The following is a 22968-nucleotide window of genomic DNA, read 5'->3' on the forward strand; positions in this document are numbered from 1 at the left end:
TGCTCCAATGTGGGTCTCTGTCTCCTTTCATTGCCTGATAAAGGTTAATATTCAGGAGGATGCCTATATGTTTTTCTTTGGGTTCACCTTCTTATTTAGCTTCTCTAGGATCACTAATTATAGGTTCAATGTCCTTTATTTATGGCTAGAAATCAAGTATGAGTGAGTACATCCCATGTTCCTCTTTTTGGGTCTGGCTTACCTCACTCAGGATAGTGTTTTCTATTTCCATCCATTTGTATGCAAAATTCAAGAAGTCCTTGTTTTTTACTGCTGAGTAGTACTCTAATACGTATATATTCCATACTTCATCCATTCTTCCATTGAAGGGCATCTAGGTTGTTTCCAGGGAGAGCTTAATTTTTATTTTATTTTTTCTTTTTCGGAGAGCATCTTAGTGGTGTGCAGCTCATGCTATTCTTTTTTTTTTTTTTTTTTTTCGAGACAGGGTTTCTCTGTGGTTTTGGAGCCTGTCCTGGAACTAGTTCTTGTAGACCAGACTGGTCTCAAACTCACAGAGATCCACCTGCCTCTGCCTCCCGAGTGCTGGGATTAAAGGCGTGCGCCACCACCGCCAAGCTCATGCTATTCTTGAACCTATTAAGTAGCTCAAGTTGTTTTACAATCTGTAGCGATTCTCCGGCCTCAGCTTCCTTAGTCCTGGGATTATACGCATGAGCCAAATATCCCACGTGGATAATTTTTCGGGTTTTGAGATTGTGTCTCTTCAGAAGAGTGCCCAGAAGGGTCTACAATTTGCAATGTAAATTGAGCTGGCCTGTCTTTTTACCTTGACTCTCGGGATTTCAGGCACGAGCCGCCACCACCACCTTAGAGAGACACTTAAAAAGTGTAAAATGACGATGTTTGTGATTTTGCATATGTGTGGATGCGTGCATGTGATAGCAGGTGCGGAGGGCAGAGTATAACTTTGGAGAGTAGGTTCTCCCCTTCCACCTCTGAGTTCTGGAGCAAGCGAGTTTACTGGCTGAGCCATTTCATAGACTCTTAACACACTGACGAGAATTCAAAATTAGAAGGACCTTAGCATCTCTTTGTAGTAAATATTTCAAATATTGTTGACTACTGCCTTGTTTCTCCATCTGAACGGATAAGATCTGTCAGAAAAAAAAACCCTCAGGAGTTTTTTCCTATATATTAGAAAGCTGGAAAACAATTATTCAAAGAGTAGACACGAAAGGCCCCTCTGGCGGTGAACAGGAAATATTTTCTCCCGTAACTCTATCCCAGTCGTGCATTGACTTTTTCCTTATTTTATTTTTTTTCAGTTTTTCTACACAGGGTTTACCTCTAGCAGCTTTGGGGCCAGTCCTGGAACTAGCTCTTATAGACCAGGCTGGCCCCGAACTCACAGAGATCCGCCTGCCTCTGCCTCCCTCTGATGGGATTAAAGGCCTGTGAGCTACGGCCGCCCGGCTCTCAGTCGCGTATTTTAACCTTAACATGACTCCCCGACTCCCGAGATCTGCAGCTTCGCAGCGGTGCCTTTCCGCCACGTCCCACTCCTTATTACCCGGGTTACAGCCTTTCCGCCGCTCGCCACCCCCCCATTCCTGAACTATCCCCGCCCTCTGCCTGGGCCACTCAGGGACGTCTTTGCTCGCCCCACCCTCTTTATTACCCCCGGTCCGTCTCTTCCGCCACTCATCCCGCCCATTACCAACTGAGCGCCCCGCCCCTTCCGGGACTGTCCCCGCCCTTGCCTCTTCTCGCCCCGCCCCTCCGCTGCCCGCCCCTCGTCGCCTCCTCCCCTTTGACGTGGCAGAGGCGGCACCAGCCATGTTGTCCAGGCCGAGGCCGTCCTGGAGGCCGGGGGCGGGGTGGTGCCGCCCCTGATTGCGGTGCCACGGCTGCTCCCGGGCGGCGGAGGAGACTGACTTTGCAAGGCGGAGGCTGCGACTGGCGCGGAGCTCGTCGGAAGGTCCGGTGGTAAGGACGGGCGTCGTTGCCACCTCTGCTCCGCCCGGGCTGGGAGGCGGGCAGCGGGCAGCGGGCCGGGGTCTTAGGACGGTGTTGGCTCTGTCCTCGTTGTCCCCAAGCCTGAGGGCGAGGCGCGCCGGAGGCTGTGTGGCCCAGCGCTGACCCGAGAGCGCTGAGCCTGTCACGGCGACCGAGCGCCCTCATCTCCATCTCCAGGACTCCTGGTTCAGGTGGAAGCCTGGGAGCGGGGTGCAGAAGGGAGGTCCGAGCAGCTGGCCCTGCACCCACCCGCACCCCCTGGATGACACGCTTTACCATCCCTGCCCAGGGCTCCTGGGCCCTGGGCCCTCAGGGTTCGTTTCTTGACTTCATCAGGACTGCCCTAGACTTTGAACCCAGGTGACTACATCACCCGTGATTCGGCCTTGGGCCTTGGAAAGGTTAAGGAGAAAAGTACCGGGGAAAGCTGATGCCTTGGGCCCGTTCCTAATGCTCGCCTTTCGGAGCGGAGCAGTACCGTGCACTCGGGCATCCATTCTGTCGGTGGAGCTTTACTGTTTGTGGAAAAGGAAGAGTAAGATTCACAGTAAATGCAGAGGTAGACTAGAGGGATGTGGATTCATTTTCTCACCTCACCTTCTGTCTGGTCCTGTCTTAACACACTCCCACCCTAAGCCGCGCGCAGCTAGGTATATTCGCTTAAAGAAATTTAAATATAAATGCATTTTAAATCTCTTCTTTCCAGGCTCTTCAAAAGTCCACATGGTTTTAATTGTTTCTTAGACGCTATAGTATTATTGCTCAAATTTCTCATCTAACTGATGTGAAGATTAAAGGCCAGGGAAGTTTATTCCCCAAGAGCATAACATTTGTTACTCAGTTCATTTCAATGAAAATTTTACAACTGGGCCTGGGAAGATGGCTCAGAAGTTAAGAGCAACCAGTGGGTTGCTCTTTCAGAGAACCTGTACAGACGTAGACAAGCACGCGCGCACTTGCACACACACACACAGCGGCTCACTACTGTCTTACAACCATCTGTAACTCCATTTGTAGGGCGTCCACTACTCTCTCCTGGCCTCGACAGGCACTGCACACACATGATATACAGATGCACATGCAGGCAAAACACCCATACCAAAAAATGAAATGGAATAAATACATATGTAAAATATTTTACAACTGAAATGTAGAGAGGAACAATGGTAACAAATAACTAAGGAGCTTAAATTTATTTGCAATTTGTGTGTTTTTCAATTAGGAATGCAATAAGGAGGTTAAAATTGGAATACAGAAAAACAAAACTAGGGAAAGCCTTTCAAGATACTATAGGAAAATATTTGCTGTGCTATGTGAAAGTGACATGATGCTTTTGTTCTACCAGGAGGAATTATTAAAATAGTTTTCACTGCTATAAATCTTTGGAAAAACGTGACATTTCTTTAGGATGGCCTTTTGTATCTTATGTCACTTTTTTAAAAAGATGAGTTTGTTAAGTCTGCATTCTAATGATATTTCAGGGTGTGTGTGTGTTTAACAGGGTCTCCAGGGTCTCAATCTGGCAGCCTGGAACTGACAGGAGATCTACCTGCCTCTGCCTCCCAAGTGCTAGGATTAAAGTTGTGTGCCAACTTTATGTTATGTTGAATTTATGTTAGGTAATATAAAACTATGCCTGGCTAATGCTAATACTAGAGGTAATAAAGTGCTTGCCAAAAATTGTTATCACATTAAGGAAGTTCGCGAAAGGGCTTTTGTGCTGGTATTTGTGATTTTCAGCGTGAGCAGTTACTGCTATTGAAAGTAACGAAGTGTTGTTCATGGCCCTGTAACTAGACCAAGTGAGAGCAGGTGTGGCCTGCGCAGAAGTTCAGAAACACAGCAGATGTCATTGAGTAAATGTGATTTTAAAGCAGAGAGGTTGGGAGGAACACACGAAGGAAATGGAAATCGTGCTCAGATATCACTCAGGTGACATTTTGCATATCGTAATAAAATACAAGCCTTCGGAGTCCTTCGGAGTTAGAATCCAGTCCATAGGCTGGAGAGATGGCTCAGCCAGTAAGAGCCTTGGCTGCTCTTCCAGAGGACCAGCATTTAATCCCTACTCCCCCACGTGGCAGCTCACAACTGTTTATAACTCGAGTTCCAGAGAATCCAACACCCTCACCAAATACAAATGTAGGCAAAACAACAATACACATAAAAAGAGCAGTAAATCATTTAAGAAAGTATTCTGGATGTAACATGCTTAAAAAAATATCCAGTCTATAACCTGTTGTGGAAACTTAAACCTGGCTCTTTCGTAAACACCTTCTGAGTCTTTGAATCTTTCTCACTGAGAGAGACCTAAACAGTGGTTCTCGGGACCTCCTTTTAAACATTGTTGATGATCTGAAGAAAAACATGCTTACTTTTGTATCTCTTAAACAAAGACTGCTATGTGTAGTCTGCATTCCAACAGAGAGGAGAGGGGAAACAGCTGAAGATTTTTATTTATGTAACCATGTCTTACTATGTGATCTCTGCTCAGTTTCTCTTCTCCCCTTACTTTTAGTATTATTTCTTTGAGACAGGATCTCACTCTGTCAGCCTGTAGCGCAGGTTACAGTAATCCTCCTGTCTCAGCCTCTCCTAGTGCTTGGGTTGCATGTTTGTACCGTCATACTTCTCTTTGCTGGTTATACCAGACTGGTTGGTTGTTTCTCTTTTCAAGGAGAGAGCCTAGCACATAGGACAGCAGCAGATGGAAAGTCATCCAAGCTTGGTGGTTTCCAGCAACTTCATCCATTAGTGCGGAATGGCTCACAGAATTAATCCTAAGTTTGACAACACTTTCCCACCTGGTCATATCAGTATTTTTTATTGACTAGAAACTTATTTCTCAGTTTTAGAGGGAATCCCAAATCAAGATGCTATATTGGGTGTCTGGTGAAGGCCTTTTCTCTGGTGCATACGTGGTACTTTGCAGTGTATTCTCACATAGCAGAAAAGGCAGGATAGTTTCCTGCAGTCTTTTAAAAATAAAGCCAACAAACCCATTCATTTAAAATCAGTTTTATTTCCCACCATCCTTCTTGGCAACTTTAACATCCTTATTCTTTCTTCTGAGAGTGTAGGTCCATGATTTTCAATTCTGTTTTTAAACTTAACTGAAAAATATTTTGTGTTATGTGTATGGGTGCTTTGCCTGCGTGAATGCCCGTATACCACTTGTGTGCCTGTTGTCTTCAGATGCCAGTAGGGGGTGCCAGATCCCCTGGAACGCGAGCTATAGAATCTGGCTGTGGACACTAGGAATGGAACCCAAGAGCCAGTGCTCTTAACCACTGACATATCTCTCCAGCCCTCCTGTTCCTTTAAGTTGTTTCTTTTCTTTTCTTTTTTTTTAATGTCTGTGGGTACTTTGCCTGCCTGAATGTTTTTGCATTACTTGTGTACCTGGCGTCTTTGGGAGCCAGAAGAGAGAATCAGAGCCCCTGAAACTGCAGTTACAGATATTTGTGAACTGCCATGTGGGTGCTAAAAACTAACTTAGGTCCTCTGCAAAGAGCAGTGAGCTCTTAACTATTACCGTCTCTCCAGCCTCAGTCTTTTAGCCCGATTTCCTTCATTTTTGTTGATTAGTACTTGAAATTCTGTATTTTGTTTAAATTCTTTGGCTTCCATTCATGACAAACCACTCTGTGGTTTAAAAGCCTGAGTCAGGACAATTCTAGATGGGAAAGCCGACACCTTAGCCAGCCACTTAGAAAGTAATAAGCTACCTGGTTGTAGCGACACACAGTTATAATCCCAGGGCTTGGGAGGCTGCAGCTGGAGGGTGACCTGGATTATATAGCGAGACCTTTCAGAACGATGAGAGTGACAAACAATAACCAGAAAGCCTAAACCTGGCTGTGGTTTTGCAATAGTATCTTAGCATTTTATGTCTTAAAATGCCTTCACAAGTTAGGATTCCGTTTCTACGAGGAGCTCTGCGCTATGTGAATCCTGGGACACCACTTAACAGGCGTTTGTTTGCCTTGCCTCTAGTACTCTCTACCTGGTTTCAAGAGAAGCTTTCTTGTTAGCAGAAATGCTATTAAATGCTCTCCTCTAGAAAGTCAGGTGAGAGCTTGCCATTTTTGAATTAAAAACCATGTATATTTTAGAATTTTATGATTTTATATGCTTATTAGAATTACATGACTTACAAAGTTGATGGGAATCATAGGGTCTAGTTCCCTATTCCCTTTTTGTCCTTTTTCCTCTATACATATTTAGATAAATAATAAGGATGCTTACTATATATTTGTCATAGTTTCTTATTTTTTTAAATTTTACTTATTTCTTTTGTGTGTGACTAAGTGCATGTGGCTCATTATGTGCACAGCACACGTTTGGAAGTCAGAGGACAACTTTGGTTCTCTCCTTGTACCATGTGGGTCCCAGGGATCAAACTCTGGTCATCAGACTTGGCAGCAAGTTCCTTTACCCACTGAGCCCTCTTACCTTGTCAGTAGTTTTTTTTTTTAAATATTTATTTATTTATTATGCATACAATATTCTGTCTATGTGTATGCCTGCAGGCCAGAAGAGGGCACCAGACCCCATTACAGATGGTTGTGAACCACCATGTGGTTGCTGGGAATTGAACTCAGGACCTTTGGAAGAGCAGGCAATGCTCTTAACCTCTGAGCCATCTCTCCAGCCCCCCCTTGTCAGTAGTTTTAAGAGTGAATTAAGTTATCTAAAATCCCTTCCTCTTACTAAGCTTCACGAGCAATAGGCTCCGTAGAGCCATTATAGATTATGAGTGGAGTTACTATATTTTCATTTGGTCATAATTTTTTTTTTTTCGAGACAGGGTTTCTCTGTGGCTTTGGAGCCTGTCCTGGAACTAGCTCTTGTAGACCAGGCTGGTCTCAAACTCACAGAGATCCGCCTGCCTCTGCCTCCCAAGTGCTGGGATTAAAGGCGTGCGCCACCACTGCCCGGCTGGTCATAATTTTTAATGTGTTAATATTTCTGGAGGTAGGAAAACATTTTTACTTTGAGTTTCTTATGAGGCTTCTGGATTTTTAAATATCTTTAATTTATGTTTCAGACAGAAATAAGAATCAAGCACTAAAATGACAACCTATTTGGAGTTTATTCAACAAAATGAAGAACGAGATGGTGTCCGCTTCAGTTGGAATGTTTGGCCATCTAGTCGGCTGGAAGCTACGAGAATGGTTGTTCCAGTGGCAGCCCTGTTCACACCGCTAAAGGAGAGACCCGATTTACCGCCCATTCAATACGAGCCTGTCCTGTGCAGTAGGACCACTTGCCGTGCAGTTTTGAATCCTTTATGGTAATTAAAATACATGGAAGTAACTACTGTGGTAAAATAGTTCAGAACTGTAATTTGTGCCGGGGATTAGCTCAGTTGATAGAGTACTTACCTAGCACACACAAAATCCTGGGTCCAGTCCCCTGCATCGCATAAACCAGCACACCTGCGATCTCAGCATTCAGAGAGTGGAGGCAGAGGAATCAGAAGCTCCAGATTATTTTTAGCTACATAGCAAATTCAAAGCCTGGGCTACATAAGATATCTCAATAAAAAGTTATTTATTTAAAGAATTCCATTTTTTTTTTTTGTATTTGGAGTTATAGTCAAAGAAATCCCAAGAGTTTAAATTTTAGTATTCTAGTTATAATGAATTAGTAATGTAAAGAGACCAGATACAAACATCATTATAAGAACTATTATATCCTATTAATGGTGCTGGCTATGTATGAATGGTGCTGGCTATGTATGTAGGACTTGGAAAAGTCATAAATGAGTTAGCATGATATTCAAAAGGTGCTACTTATTTCTAAGGCAAAATCTCCAGAAACATTTTTTAAATTTCTCTTTCTTTTGCCTTTTCTCCAATCCAGTTTGCTAGGGAATGCTGTCAGGTCTAATCCAGAGCACTGTGGAGTCTTCATCTTTTACTTGGTGTTGCTAGTGCTGGGATTATAGGCGTACCCAGTCTTCTTGGTTGATGTACCATCTTAACATCTCTTTTCTTCCTGAGCCTTGAGCATACCAGCTTACTTACAGCCTGGAACTGTGTCTTCAGCTATTGTTCTGCCTCCAGTTTTTCTTTTCCTTCAGGCTGCTCTTCAAGTTTTGAAGGATCTCTTTTGTTTTTATTGGTTATCTTTGCTGCTGTCAATTTGTGTTTTGTGAGACAGTCTCACAATGTAGCCCCGGCTGGCCTGGAACTTGTTATGTGCCCAGACTAGCCTCAAACTTGCTGTATGTAGTCCTCCTGCATCTGCCTCCCAAGTGCTGGGATTGCACGTATGTGCTGCCGTGCTTACCCAAGAAGGCTGTGCTGTAAAGTAACTGCTCCACACACACTTTGTAGAAATATCTCTCTTTGTTTTCTTATCTGTATAATTAAATAAATCGTGTGTGTGTGTGTGTGTGTGTGTGAGAGAGAGAGAGAGAGAGAGAGAGAGAGAGAGAGAGAGAGAGAGAGAGAGGGAGAGAGAGGGAGAGAGAGAGAGAGCGAGCGAGCATAGAGGTCAGAGGACTACTTTTAAGACCTGGTTCTCTCCTTCTCCCTTGGCTCTGGGTATTGAACTGAGGTTGTTAGGCTTACTTGGCAAGCACTTTGACCCATGAGCTGTCTTGCTGGCCCATTAGTCTTTATTATTGCTACTTTATAATCTTACATTATTAAGATGGGTGTGGTAGCAGAGGCCTACTACCTGGGTTCTTACGCTCCCAGTTAAAAGCAAGTCACTTTGATCATCAATTTTAATCCGTTCATGTTTTTAAATAAAATTAATTTTATTTAAATTAAGGTCCTTGTAAAATTAACTGAAACATTACCTAACTAATCTGTCTTTTCTTAAAACAGTCAAGTGGACTATCGAGCAAAACTCTGGGCTTGCAACTTTTGTTACCAAAGGAATCAGGTAAGGACATCTCTCTTTTTTCTTTTTTTTATTATTATTGAAAAAATTTCCACCTCCTCCCCGCCTCCCATTTCCCTCCCCCTCCCTGTAAGGACGTTTCTTAAGGATGCTAATGCTGTAGTGCTGGTCATGTAGGGACTGCTTATGTGAAAAAGGATAAAATAGTTGTTTTCCTTGCGTTCACTGGTTGTGGGTGGGTGTGCATGTGCAGAGGTGAGCATGTGTAGGTAAGAGGACAGCTTGAGAGGATTTGAGTCTTTCCTCATACTCCAGGGGCTCCAGGGATCAAACTCAGGTAGTTAGTGTTAGAAGCAAGAGCCCTTAGCCACTAAATCATCTCACTAGCCTGAAAATAACTTTTTAATGATTAAATGAGACCAGCATGATCTGCATAGTGAGTTCCAGGACATCCAGGGGTGCATAAAACAAAAACAACAGAAACCTAGACAAAAATTTAAATGATAAAGAAATAATTTTGAGTTTAAAACCTTATTTTTGGCAATAATTTGATAACTTTTTTTTGTTGTTTGTTTGTTTGCAGTTTCCACCTACATATGCTGGGATATCTGAACTGAATCAGCCTGCTGAGCTTTTACCCCAGTTTTCAAGCATTGAATATGTAGTTCTGGTAAGAACGCGAGAGTAGGTATTTAAGAAAGCTATAAGTAGGCAAGGGCTTATGTCAGAATCATTATGAAAATGGAGATCACATTAAGGGCCTGACAGCAAATTGAATTGAGCATTTCACAGTTAAGAAACCTCAAGGTCGATTTGATGAAGGTCATTTCTGACTGAAATTATCTGATGATAGTCAGAATTCAGATTAGTCATGTCTGTAATCCCAGGTCATCTTGGTCTATGAGTTCAAGTCCACCTGGACTTTATGAGATCCTGTCTCAAAGCAACAAAAATCACAAGAGTGTGGAAATTTAAAACTATAAATGTATTTTTGAGATAGTGCCTGTCTCCAAAGCATTGGCTGGCCTGCAGCTCCCTCTGTAGAGCAGGCTTCCTCTGTCTGTCTCTCAAGGGCAGGGCTTAAAGGTGTACATCATTATGCCTGGCTAGGAACAGAATTGTGATTCACTAGGACTTGTCACTATGTTTGACAAACCGGATTAGGTTTTGATTTTCTGAAGAGTCATCCCAGGCTTAGGAAATTATTTTCTAGACATTATCTCATTATTATTATTATTTTAAATAATCATTTATTTTTATCTTATGTGCATTGGTGTTTTGTCTACATGTATGTCTGTGTAAGGGTGTCAGGTCCCCTAGAACTGGAGTTACAGACAGTTGTGAGCTGACCTGTGGGTGCTGGGAATCGAACCCGGTTCTACTGGAAGAGCAATCAGTGCTCTCAACCTCTGAGCCATCAAATTATTTAAATATAGCTGTGCTGGGTTGGCTCTGTGGTTAAGAAGACTTGCTGCTCTTACAGAGGACCTGAGTTCAGTGTACAGCACTGTGCCAGTTTGTTCAAAACTGCCTGTAACTGCAGCTCCCAGTGCAGCTGAACTGATGCTCTGTGCTGGTCTCGGGGGGCACCTGCACCCACACACCCACACACAGATACATAGTTAAAAGTGAAATAAGCCCAAACAAACAAAAATAATTTTAAAAAGTGACTGTACTTTCAGAAATACACTCACGTGAGTAGTATATTGTTTCACTCATAGTAGAAGGATATTTAACTTATTTTATTTTTATTTAAGTTTTGACCAAAAACTTGGTACATGGTTTATACTTTTAAAGTAATATATATTATCTCTTGTTTTTTATCTAGCACCCCGCTTTGTTATTAAACCAAGCTTGTCCTGATTTTGTTGTTCTAAGTGAGATCTCCCTGAGTTAGCTGAGACTACAGGTGTGCCCATACCTGGCCTGAACTTTGTAGTTGTTAAATGATTATTTGAAAATACCTTAAAATCATTATTATTATTTACAGCATATTCTCATGTCTGTCGTGCTGGCCTTGAGTTTCCTATGTAGATGAAGATGGCCTTCAGTTCTCTGTGGTCCTGCTTGTGCACTACCACACTCAGTTTGAAAATGATAAATACTTATAATAAACTAAACTTCATGTCATTAAGTAACCCCTCATGCATGTGGTGTGTGTTGAGACAGGATCTTCTTCTACAGCCCTGGCTGGTCTGGAACTCACAGGAATCTGCCTGCCTCTTACCTTCCAAGTGCCAGGATTAAAGGTGTGTGTTAACACACCCAGCTAAATATAGCTAAATATATGTGTATGCACATATTGTATTGCAGGGTCTTTCTGTTACCCTCCTTTTTATTTTATTTTTTGGTCTGTATTGCTATATTGTGTGTGATCCCCTACCCCTGAGCTGAGGACCAAACCCAGGGCCTCTCTGTACTTGCTAGGTCAGTGCTCTACCACTGAGCTAAGGCAGGGTCTTTGTGTGAAACCAGGCTGGCCTTGAATTTATGTTGATCCTTTTGACTTGACTGTCTTCTAAGTTCTGGCATCAAAGGCGTGTATCTCCATGAATATGCTTCTAAGTTTAATTTTTCTTTAAAATTTTTTACATTTAAATTTAAAAAATTTTATTACGTGTGTGCACAGCACAGGTTTGTGCCTGCTGTAGCGTGTGTTTGGGGGTAGAGGTCAGTGCTGTCCTCCTCTGAGGACTCTGGGGCTGGACTCAGTCCGTCAGGCTTCTGCCACAAGTGCTTTTCCTGCTGTGTCACCTTGTCAGCCCTTTAAACCTCAGTCTTCATTCCGTGCTGTGTCCCAGAGCTCTCTCCTAGAGCACATATATAACCTGTTTCTTTTCCATGGTTCCATGGTGACTCTATTGTTAAAAAGAGTATGCACATATTAATATTTCACTGTTTGCAGTTTTAATTAGTTCTTGATTGACTGTCTTGAATATTGTGCTAAAATGTTAATACCTTTATAAATCCGTTTCTTACTGCATTTTTTTTAAAGCGTGGTCCCCAGATGCCTTTGATATTTCTCTATGTGGTTGATACTTGCATAGAAGATGAAGATTTACAAGCTCTGAAGGAATCCATGCAGATGTCATTGAGTCTTTTGCCACCTACAGCTTTGGTTGGACTTATTACTTTTGGGAGAATGGTGCAGGTTCATGAACTTGGATGTGAAGGCATTTCAAAAAGCTATGTCTTCAGGGGAACAAAGGATTTGTCTGCCAAACAGCTGCAGGTGAGTGAGAATGGGAGTGCTCACCCGATTCTTTGTGTACTATGTATGTTAATACTTTCTAGATGCATGCATTTTTTTTTTCCGAGACAGGGTTTCTCTGTAGCTTTGGACTTGACCTGGAACTCCCTTTGTAGACCAGGCTGGCCTCGAACTCACAGAGATCCGCCTGCCTCTGCTGGGATTAAAGGCGTGCGCCACCACCGCCCAGCTAGATGCATGCATTTTTAAGAAACATGATGAATTCATTTTATTATAATTGCACTATGACAAGGCTTTAACTTTAGTATTGACTTCAATTTTGTTTCTTATATAATTTAGCTGTCATAAAAATTGAAGACTTTTTACTTTTCATAGTGTGTCTTTGATATCTCTTCATGCCCACATATATAAGATTTATTTATTATGTATACAACATTCTGCCTTGATGTATGCCTGCATGCCAGAGGAGGGTGCCAGATCTCAGTACAGATGGTTGTGAGCCACCATGTGGTTGCTGGGAATTGAACTCAAGACCTCTGGAAGAGCAGCCAGTGCTCTTAACCTCTGAGCCATCTCTCCAGCCCCTTTATTTTATTTTTTTTTCAGCCCTTTTATTTTTATATTTTGTTTATTTTGGAGTCAGGCCCTCCCCTTGGCCTGGAACCTGATGGTTAGGCGAGGCTGGCTGGCCATTAAGCCCCAGGTCTCTGTCACTCAAGTAGTGGATTAAAGGTTTGCACCACCACACCCAGATTCTTTTGTTTGTTTTGTTTTTTGAGACAGGGTTTCTCTGTGGCTTTGGAGCCTGTCCTGAAACTCGCTTTGTACACCAGACTGGCCTTAAACTCACAGAGATCTGCCTGCTTCTGCCTCCCAAGTGCTGGGATTAAAGATGTGCCCACCACTGCCTGACTCACCCAGATTGTTTAATTCATTCTGCAATTGACATAGATCTTCATGCTTTTGAGGCAAATCTTTTCCTAAGTCATAAACACTCTTTCTGACTACAATGTCTCGCTCTGTAGACCAGGCTGGCCTCGAACTCACAGAGATTCACCTGCCTCTGCCTCCCGAGTGCTGGGATTAAAGGCGTAAACTGCTACTGCCTGGCACATGAGTGCAGGTGCTTGCAAAGGCAGAAAAGGGCATTCGATTCCCTAGAGCTGGGGTTGCAGGCTGTGAAAGACTGGTAGGCTGATGTGAGGGCCACGCGATAGAAGTGCTGATCAAACTGGTTTTCTGCAGCAGCTGCAAGGTTCTTAGCTGCTGAGCCATGTCTCCAGTCCCTGTGTGCTTCCTCATGCTGCTGCTGCTAAGACTGCTGTATCGGATAGCTTCAATTCTTTCTTCTTCTTAGGATTTTACACTACTTTATTAATAATATATTTTTTCTAGATTTTAACTACTATGAGAGCAGAGAGTATTTTTATTTAAACTACTATATTCCTGCTACAGAGTACGTATTTAAGGTAATAGTTGCTGAAAAGGATAAATGCGTATAAGTTAAGAAGAAAGACATTTAAGTAACCATCAATGTATTTTGACTGCATGAGGTAAGAAGTACTCCTGAATACCTTGCATTTGCTCTCTCCTGGTGACTTTCTACTGAGGGAGCTCAGTCTCCATAGCTAGACTGTTTGCCTTCTGGGGAAAGAGACCTTATGCTTATTTTGTGTTCCTAATTTGTAGCGTAGCAACGTGAACATCTTAAGAAGTTGACAAATATTGTTGAAGTAAATAAACTGATCTCACTGAATTCACATCTCTTTATAGGAAATGCTGGGACTCTCGAAAGTACCTGTAACTCAAGCCACACGTGGTCCTCAGGTCCAGCAGCCACCTCCTTCCAATAGGTAATTAATATGGCAACAGAATTCTATAATTCAAGTAGGTGCTTAAACACATCATGCTCTTGCCTGGGCAGTAGTGGCTCACACCTTTAATACCAGCACTTGGGAGGCAGAGGCAAGCAGATCTTTGTGAGGTCAGCCTGATCTACAAAGTGAGTTCCAGGACAGCCAAGATTACACAGAGAAACCCTGTCTTGAAAAACTAAAATAAACAAACATCATGCCCTCAACTTGAACAAAGGCATTAGGTGATACTATAATATTTAGTATTGTCAGGGATATAAATAGATTGCAGTAATATATAATTTTAAAAAACAAACTATAGTTTTTTGAGGCACTTTCTTTTTTACTGAAATGATTCATTTCTTCATCATTATGATGTTAGGAGTTTAGTTTTGATATGTTTCTTTTTATTTTTAAGTTCATAAAACCTTTATGTGGTTTGAAGGCAGCTATATAAAAATAGGGCCTCAAAAACTTCTATGGGTAGCTTTCCTATAACCTTCTAACCAGAGGTGCTGTTACTAAAATTGACAGATGTGTTGATGTGTCTTCTAACTATGTTGGTAACCTTAAAACTTTAAACGAAATTGATAGCAACTGTATTCCTTAGTTTGTAGCAGTAATACAACTGGAAGTAAAAAACAGACTATAGTGTGGCGCCTAGTAATAGCTCTCCCCCACTTTCTCTGGAGACAGTTTCCTATGCATTAATGAGTTTGATCTCCTGATCCTCCTGCCTCCACCTTCTTAGTGCTGGGATAACAGGCATATACCATCATGCCTGACTCATTTCTTTCTCCCTCTTCTCTTGCCTCCTTCTCTTTCTCAGTCTTCTCTTTTCCCCCACTTCCTTGGATCCAGCCTAGGGTCTCCTACCTGCTAGATAAGCCCTTTTCTGACTGAGCTAGCTCCCCAATAGCAACCGCTTTTTTTTTTTTTTTTTTTTTTTTGGTTTTTTCGAGACAGGGTTTCTCTGTGGCTTAGCAACCGCTTTTGAAGAGACACTCCAGTACGTTCTGCTGCTCACAGAAAATTGTGAACTGCTGGTCTGCTGTGCATCAAATATTTTTCTCTGTTTTTAGGAAAAGTTCTTAAGATATCACACTTGAAGCTGTGCGGTGGTGGTGCACACCTCTAATCCCAGCACTTGGGAGGCAGAGGCAGGCGGATTTCTGTGAGTTTGAAGCCGGCCTGGTCTACAAGAGCTAGTTCCAGGACAGGCTCCAAAGCAACAGAGAAACCCTGTCTCAAAAAAGAAAAAAAATTATCACACTTGGAAATGGCTTTTGGTTTACTGTTGTTTTGCAGATTCTTACAACCAGTACAGAAAATAGACATGAATCTCACGGATCTTCTGGGAGAGCTTCAGCGAGATCCTTGGCCTGTACCACAAGGAAAGAGACCTTTGCGTTCCTCAGGAGTGGCACTTTCTATAGCTGTAGGACTACTTGAGGTAGTGATGATGAAAATGTAGTTTTGAAATGTGTGCGTGTGTGCACATGAGTGTGTGTGCACATGCGTAGTAGTAAAGTTGTGAGCCGAATACCATGGTGGTGGTTGGTGTGAGTGTCCCTTTATTTTTCTCTCCTTCTTTTCTTCTTTTCATCTTTTTCTTCTTCTTTGCTCCGCCTTCATCTTTGTCACCCTTTCTTCTGTCTTGCTATGTAGTTCAGTTAGTGCTGCACTTGAACTACGGCATCCTCCTTCCTTAGACTTGTGAATGTAGGACTATCGCTGTACCACCCTGCACTGCTCTTCTCTCATTCAATAATCGCTGTACAGTACTGTTTGTTAAGCTCCACATCTCAGGCAGTTCTGGGGCAGAAGCTAGCTGCATATCTATTTACTAGAAGTAGCATTAGTTTTCACAGTTAAGGGCTTGGTTCTACGAACCTGCTGTTCACTTCAAATACCAGCTACAAGTAGTGGTTGTTAATTGTACTTCTATGAGTTGGGTTTTCTTCAGGTTTGATTAATGCTATAGTGTCTGGCTCAGAGAACTTAGAGAAACCTTTTACTTTACTTATAGAGTGTTACAAAAGCCACACCCTGATAGAAGAAATACATACAGTTGAGATATCAGAGAAAGGGCATGTCCCTTCTACACGCCACACTCTAGAAAGCGGCATGGGTTCAGTTATCCAGAAGCTCTCCAAATCCAGTCCATATGATTTTTAAAAAGGAATTTATTTTTGCTATTTTAAATTATGTGTGTGTGTGTGTGTGGGTGCGCGTCTATATATCTGTGTGCATGTGTGTACATCTGAGTACAGGTGCCCGCAGAGGTCAGAGGTCAGAGGCAGAGCTGGAGGTGTGGGTGTTGGTGAGATTTCATTGGGTGTAGCTTCTCTGACATTTCTAGGAGACACAGTCTTACAACAAACTTCCTGTTCCTCAGACTGGTTAAAGCTTCTCCTCCGTCCGCAATGATTCCTGAGCCTCAGTGCAGGAGTTGTGTTGTGGATGTTTCAGATGGACTGTGCTCTTCCACTCTGCGTTTTCTTTGATTGTGGTTTTCTGTAATGGTTTCCCTGTTGCAAAGAGAGGCTTCCTTGATGAGGGTGTGAGGACTATATTTACTGGTTAGACTTGGAGAAGGATGTCTTTTTCTTTAATTCATTATTATTATTATTATTTATGGGGAGGGAGGGAGTAAGGGAGGGAGGGAGTAAAAGAGGGAGAGAGTTCGTGTGTGCCGCGTGTGTTTGTATGAGGGCATGTGTGTGTGTGTGTGTGTGCAGCAGTCCTTGGAGGACAGAAGAGGGTTCTACTCTGGAACTAGAGCTGCTGTGTGTGGGCTGGGAAGTTATTTATTTGAGACAGAAGTGTATGTATCTGCGTTTTGTTATCCTTTACACTTTCTGACTGAGTTCCTTTTCTCCAACAGTGTACTTTCCCCAACACTGGTGCTCGGATCATGATGTTCATTGGTGGTCCTGCTACCCAGGGGCCTGGGATGGTGGTTGGAGATGAATTAAAGACACCAATAAGATCCTGGCATGACATTGAAAAGGATAATGCCAAATATGTTAAAAAGGGGACTAAGGTAATTTTTAGTTGTTTTTTTTGTGTGTGTGTGTGTGAATTATTTTCTATTTGTGTAACTTTCTTCTTTCTTTCTTTCTTTCTTTCTTTTTTTTTTTGGTTTTTTTGAGACAGGGTTTCTCTGTGTAGCTTTGGAGCCTGCCCTAGAAATCACCCTGTAGACCAGGCTGGCCTCATACTCACATAGATTCTCCTGCCTCTGCCTCTTATATGCTGGGATTAAAGGCGTGCACCACCACCACCTGACTGTAACTTTACATTTTTAGGAGTGGTTTGCAAAGCTATATTTCGCTAATGGTGATTCTTGACTCTTTGATATTTTTTATGCTTGTTGATGTCCTTGTTATTCTTATTTTTACTTCAGGCTATTAGTTGCTGTATTGTTTGTTATTTTTTGGTAACCACTGTTATATTTTTAACAATAATTGATGTCATAATTTTTGACACTGAGCACTTCTGTCTTCTAATGAGTTTCACATTTGAGCTCAGAATTTTCTTTTGTTAAAGCTGCATTAAAAATGCTTTAGGTTTGCTTATCTTCTTTTTTCCCCTCTCTTTTCGGATGTGTTTTTTATTTGCCTGTGGATTTAGCTAGGAAAAGGAGCTGTGTAGTTCTCTGTTTTGTGCGTGTTTGTGTTGAGGAAGAGAATGTATGACTCTCTTTAGTTTTGCTTTACTTAAAGTCAAAGATGTTAAAATATCAGGCTTTAGTTATTTATTTGAGACAAATCTTTGTATATAGTACAGCCCATGATCCTCCTGTTGTAGCCTCCCCAGTGCTGGGATTTCAGATGTCTGTCTCATGTCTGGCTGTAAGTCAGGCTTCTAGAAGTCATTTTATCATTTTTATGAAACTGTAGAAAATTGAATGAGACTAAATCATATGTAAATTATGACAAATTATTCTTTTACTCTTAAATTATTTTGATCTGTTAGGAAAAATATTTATTGGAAAGTTAGGCTATATATTTGATTTAATCAAAATCTCTTGTAGCATTTTGAAGCGTTGGCTAATCGAGCTGCTACAACTGGGCATGTTATTGATATCTACGCATGTGCATTAGATCAGACGGGTCTTCTGGAGATGAAGTGCTGCCCTAACCTTACTGGGTATGTATGTGTGTATCTGATAATGCCTGCTTACAGATATGGACCAACACTGAGAGATTGGGAAATGAAAAACCCACTCATCATCTTGCAGCTTCATGGCAGTATTTGCTGACAGCTTTGCTGTGTCTTCTTTGGATTTTATGTTACTTTTTTTTTTCTAAAAAAGCAGGATTATAAAGGCACAAGTTCTTTTGAAAAAGTTTTTCCTAAAGTTGCTCTGTTTTAGTAGTGTTTTTGATACAGCACATTGTAGCAGGCTTTTTCTTTCGAGCTACCAACAATCTCCCGTGTTGAAGAGAGGAGGCTGCTTGTTGGTTCCCGGCTGCTCAGCCCCGAAATAATCACACAGAAACTGCATTAATTAAATCACTGCTTGGCCTATTAGCTCTATCTTCTTACTGGCTAGCTCTTACATATTAATTTAACCCATTTCTACTAATCTGTGTATTGCCATGAGTCTGTGGTTTACTGGATAAAATTCTGGCGTCTGTTTCTGGTGGGCTACATGGCTTCTTTCTGACTCCATCTCCTTCCAGCATTTAGTTTAATTTTCCCCACCAACCTAAGTTCTGCCCTATCAACAGGCCAAGGCAGTTTTTTTATTCACCAGTGATATTCACAGCATACAGAGGGGACTCCCACTTCACTCCCAAATCATGACAGGGAGACTTCTATTAGTTTACTAATGCTTGGCCTAGCTTAGGCTCATTTCTGGCTAGCTCTTTTAACTTACCCTGTTTCTCTTTATCTTCCTCAGAACTTCTTACCTTTTCTTTCTGTATGTCCTACCTTTCCTGCTTCTTCCATGTCCGTTTGTCTGGTGGCTGGCTGCCTGGCTGGCTGGCCCTGGGCATGTCCCTCTTTTTCTCTCTCATTCTCTTCTTCTTTTCTTCCCCGGAGCCTACATTTCTCCTCCTATTTATTCTCTCTGCCTACCAGTCCCACCTTTCCTTTCTCTGCTTAGCTATTGGCTGTTCAGCTTTTTATGAGACCAATCAGGTGCTTTAGGCAGGAAAGATGAAGCAGCAATACATCTTTTTATAACTAAACAATTGCAGCATAAACAAATATAATATGCCCTTACACAGTTAAAGTAATCTTTTTCAGTGTAAACAAATGTAACTCATCTTTGCCTAATTAAAATATTATTCCACAACAGCACAACTTGAAATTTATCCATTTAAAATGTTTGTTGAGGTTTTAGTATGTTCACAAGTATATGACCACTACTGTGATTAAATTTAGAACTCTTGTCTGGCCCTGGAGAAACTGCCTGTTTCCTGTCACTCTCCATTCCTCTTTCCTGTCTCACCACATCCTCCTGCCTCGGCAATACTACTTGCCTCTTCTGGATGTTTCCTATAAAAGGAATAATAAGTGGTGGTTTACCATTTGCTTCTTTTAAAAAAATTATGTGTATGAATGTCTTGCCTATGTGTGGGTACTGTGTATTTGCCTGGTGCCCATGGAGGCAGAGAGTTGGGTCCTTGGAACTGGAGTTACCAATGGTTATGAGCTACCTTGTAAGTGTGGGAGCTGAACTGGGATCCTCTGCAAGAGAAACCAGTGCCCTCGACCAGTGAATCATCTCTCCAGCCCACCACGGGCTTCTTTATTATGCACATCTAGTATAGCCAGTATTTCTTTTCATTGCTGAAAAAAAGTAAAGTAGGGGTTCATCTTCATCCAGTATTGTCTTAGATACACCTATGGAAGTACAAACAACTAGTAAAGGAGGGGTTCAGCTTCATCCAGTATTGTCTTAGATACACCTATGGAAGTACAAACAACTAGTAAAGGAGGGGTTCAGCTTCATCCAGTATTGTCTTAGATACACCTATGGAAGTACAAACAACTAGTAAAGTAGGGGTTCAGCTTCATCCAATATTGTCTTAGATATACCATGGAAATGCAAACAACTAGGAGCTCAGCAGGGAAAGTTCTAGATGTAAAGGCCCTGCTCATCTGTGCCAGACATTACAGACACAAAGTAATGCAGGGTGGAGATGAATTATTTCAGCATTGTGAAGGTCATTGAGAATCTCACTGAAAACAATGAAAGTTGGCCTAGAGTGAATCAGAAAGACGACAAGAGGAGAGACTTGGAAGTAGCTGATATGGACAAGAGGTTCTCGGGTTTGTACAGATAACTCGGGTTTCTTGTTAAAAACCAGTGCTCTGTAGTATGTGTGAGGTGGGGCTTGCTAGTGGTGTTAATGTTGCTAGACCAAGGACCACACTGTGAGAAGTAGAAGTAGAGACAACTTTTGTAAACACCTACTGTGAAAAGGAGCAGTCATTAATGCATGATGCATGATCAAGTGTTGTGTAGCATGGATAATCTTAGATGATGTGCATGAAAGGAGCAAATCTGGGCTGGTTGGGTGGCTTAGTGGGTAAAGGCTCTGATGGCAAGCCCGATGCCCTCCGTTGGGTACATGGGACCCACATGGTGGAAGAAGAAAACTAGTGACCTGAAAGTTGTTCTCAGACCTTCACATGCACGCTATGTTGCGTGCACACCCATATACACAACGTCATCAATGTAATTAAGAATTATTAATGAAAATAGTGTTAATCACATTTGTTTTGGGGAATGTCTTTACTATTTGTTCATAATCTAAGTAATTAATTTTTTTCTAGTAACACATGAGCCCAGTTAATTGTGTTCTGTATGTTTATTTGCCTTTTCTGTGCAGAGGTTACATGGTAATGGGTGACTCTTTCAACACTTCCTTATTCAAGCAGACTTTTCAAAGAGTCTTCACCAAAGATATACATGGACAATTTAAAATGGGCTTTGGTGGCACATTAGAAATAAAGGTAAGAACCCAAACTTGACATGTGTGATGTTTATCAAGTGAGAACCTTGTAGGCTTAATGGTAACTTTAAAATTAATCAGTCAAATTCAGATGTACTTTAAAAATAATGGTTACTTTGAACCTTGAATTAGAGATTTTGTTTCCCAGTAAAAGGTGTCATTAAGAGTATATGAGACTGGGATCATATAATAATGGTTAGAGAAGGAGCATCATGTAAGTAAATTTCTTATGTTGGATATTTTTGTGTTTTAGAGATAAGGTTTCATCTAGTTTGTCTTCTAACTCCTGATCCTCCTGCCTCAACTTTCCAGGTTTTGCCATGCAGATGTGTTCTACTAACCTGGCACTAAACATTGCATATATATTTTATACTAAATGTATATGTTAGTTTTTATTTATTTGTTTGTCTTATTTTTCAAGATGGGTTTTCTCTGTGTAGCCCTGAATATCCTAGAACTCACTTTGTAGACCAGACTGCCTCAAATGCAGAGATTTTCCTGCCTCTGTCTCTTTGAGTGCTAGGATTAAAGGCATGCAATACCATGCCCAGCATATGCTAGTTTTTGTTTTGTTTGTTTGTTTTTGTGTGTGTATGTTCTTTTTTTTTTTTGGCAGAGTTTCTCTGTGTAGCCCTGACTCTCCTGGAACTTGCTCTGTAGACCAGGAGGGCCTTAAATTCAGAGATCTGATTCACCTGTTGCTGCCTCCCAAGTGCTGGGATTAAAGATATATACTATCACTGTCCAGCTGTGTGTTAGTTTTTATAATGGCAGAGGAAATTATTCTTTAGTTTTGTGGTTAATGTTGGCTGAACATGAAATTCCATCATGAATTTCAAATTTTGACTTAAAACACTTGTAAAGCTATGTGTGAATTACATGGATATTATAAAAATACTGATTTTTAATTTTCAATAAATGTTTCTTATTGACATTATCTTACTGAATGCTTACCATGTAATTAGTATGATAGTAGGAAATTGTAGAGATATGATTGGATCTGTAAGGTGGAAGTTTTTGATGTAGGAGTCCCTTTTGTATGCTCTGAATAATGTTTTATTGCTGTTGGTTAATAAAGAAGCTGATTTGGTCAGTAGCCCAGCAGAATAGAGCCAGGTGGGGAAATCTAAGCAAAGATACAGGGAAAAAGAAGGTGGAGTCTGGGAGATGCCAGCAGGTGCTGGAGAAACAAGATGTGAGAGAACAAGCCTCATGGTAAAATATAAAATAATAGAAATGGGTTAAGTTGTAACAGCTAGTTAATAATAAGCCTGAGCTAATAGGCCAAACAGTTTGTAATTAATCTTAAGCCTCAGAGTGGTAATTTGGGAATTGGTGGGTGGGAGAGGGACCTCTAGTTACAGGTCTTGTTATTAGGGAAACTTCATCTGGAGAGAGAGAGATTAATCTAATGTATATGATCAGATGAACTAGCAGTAGAAAACAAAGTGGTGTAGTTTAGGAAGAGAAGCGAGAGCCGGGTATAGTGGTGCACACCTTTAATCCTAGGACTCGGGAGGCAGAGGCAGGTGGATCTCTCAGTTTGAGACCAGCCGGGTCTACAAAGGACAGCCAGGGCTAACAGAGAAAGCTTGTGTCTCAAAAATTAAAACAAAATGGCAGGGGAGTGTGGCTTTTATTAATTTCTGAAACATGAGAGGAAAATGGATTTTGTTCATTAGCCCAATGTGAGGGGAGTCCTGAAGGTGAGCATCAACATGAGATGTTTGAGAAGAATGTCTTGTGAGAGTGGATGGTTTCTGCTGAAATATAGGAACCATAGTATTAATTATGTGAGCTGCTTGTAGATTGGAGATGCACATGTCTGTTGTTTGAGGGCTAATGAGAACCCTTGTTTCACTTGTATAGCCTGGTTGCCCTGCAGCTCACTATGTGTGCCAGATTGTCCTTAAATTCATAGAGATCCATTTGACTCATGTGCTACCATGCCCGGAAAAGTAGATTTTTTTTTTCCAGTGCTGGGAATTGAACCTAAGGATCTTTTCTTTTTTTTTGTTTTTTTTTTTTTTTGTTTGTTTTTCGAGACAGGGTTTCTCTGCAGTTTTGGAGCCTGTCCTGGCACTAGCTC

The 22968-nt window shown here is 41.6% G+C and overlaps 1 protein-coding gene across 2 annotated transcripts in view; it reads left to right on the forward strand.

Annotated features, from left to right (window-relative positions):
- Positions 1-1628: 1628 nt before the first annotated feature.
- Positions 1629-22968, forward strand: part of Sec23a (SEC23 homolog A, COPII component) — a 55851-nt gene continuing 34511 nt past the window's right edge. Inside the window, exons 1-10 of one of the 2 annotated variants that reach the window (XM_075948334.1) lie at positions 1629-1950; positions 7031-7276; positions 8823-8880; positions 9422-9508; positions 11834-12070; positions 13823-13902; positions 15211-15355; positions 16790-16948; positions 17942-18057; positions 20757-20880. In XM_075948334.1, the coding sequence (XP_075804449.1) occupies positions 7056-7276; positions 8823-8880; positions 9422-9508; positions 11834-12070; positions 13823-13902; positions 15211-15355; positions 16790-16948; positions 17942-18057; positions 20757-20880 (1227 nt within the window). In that variant the 5' untranslated portion in view covers positions 1629-1950; positions 7031-7055. The remainder of the gene's footprint in view (positions 1951-7030; positions 7277-8822; positions 8881-9421; positions 9509-11833; positions 12071-13822; positions 13903-15210; positions 15356-16789; positions 16949-17941; positions 18058-20756; positions 20881-22968) is intronic. The other variant, XM_075948336.1, reaches the window with a different exon arrangement.

Source organism: Microtus pennsylvanicus, chromosome 14 (assembly GCF_037038515.1).
Source record: "Microtus pennsylvanicus isolate mMicPen1 chromosome 14, mMicPen1.hap1, whole genome shotgun sequence".
Taxonomy (NCBI): Eukaryota; Metazoa; Chordata; class Mammalia; order Rodentia; family Cricetidae; genus Microtus; species Microtus pennsylvanicus.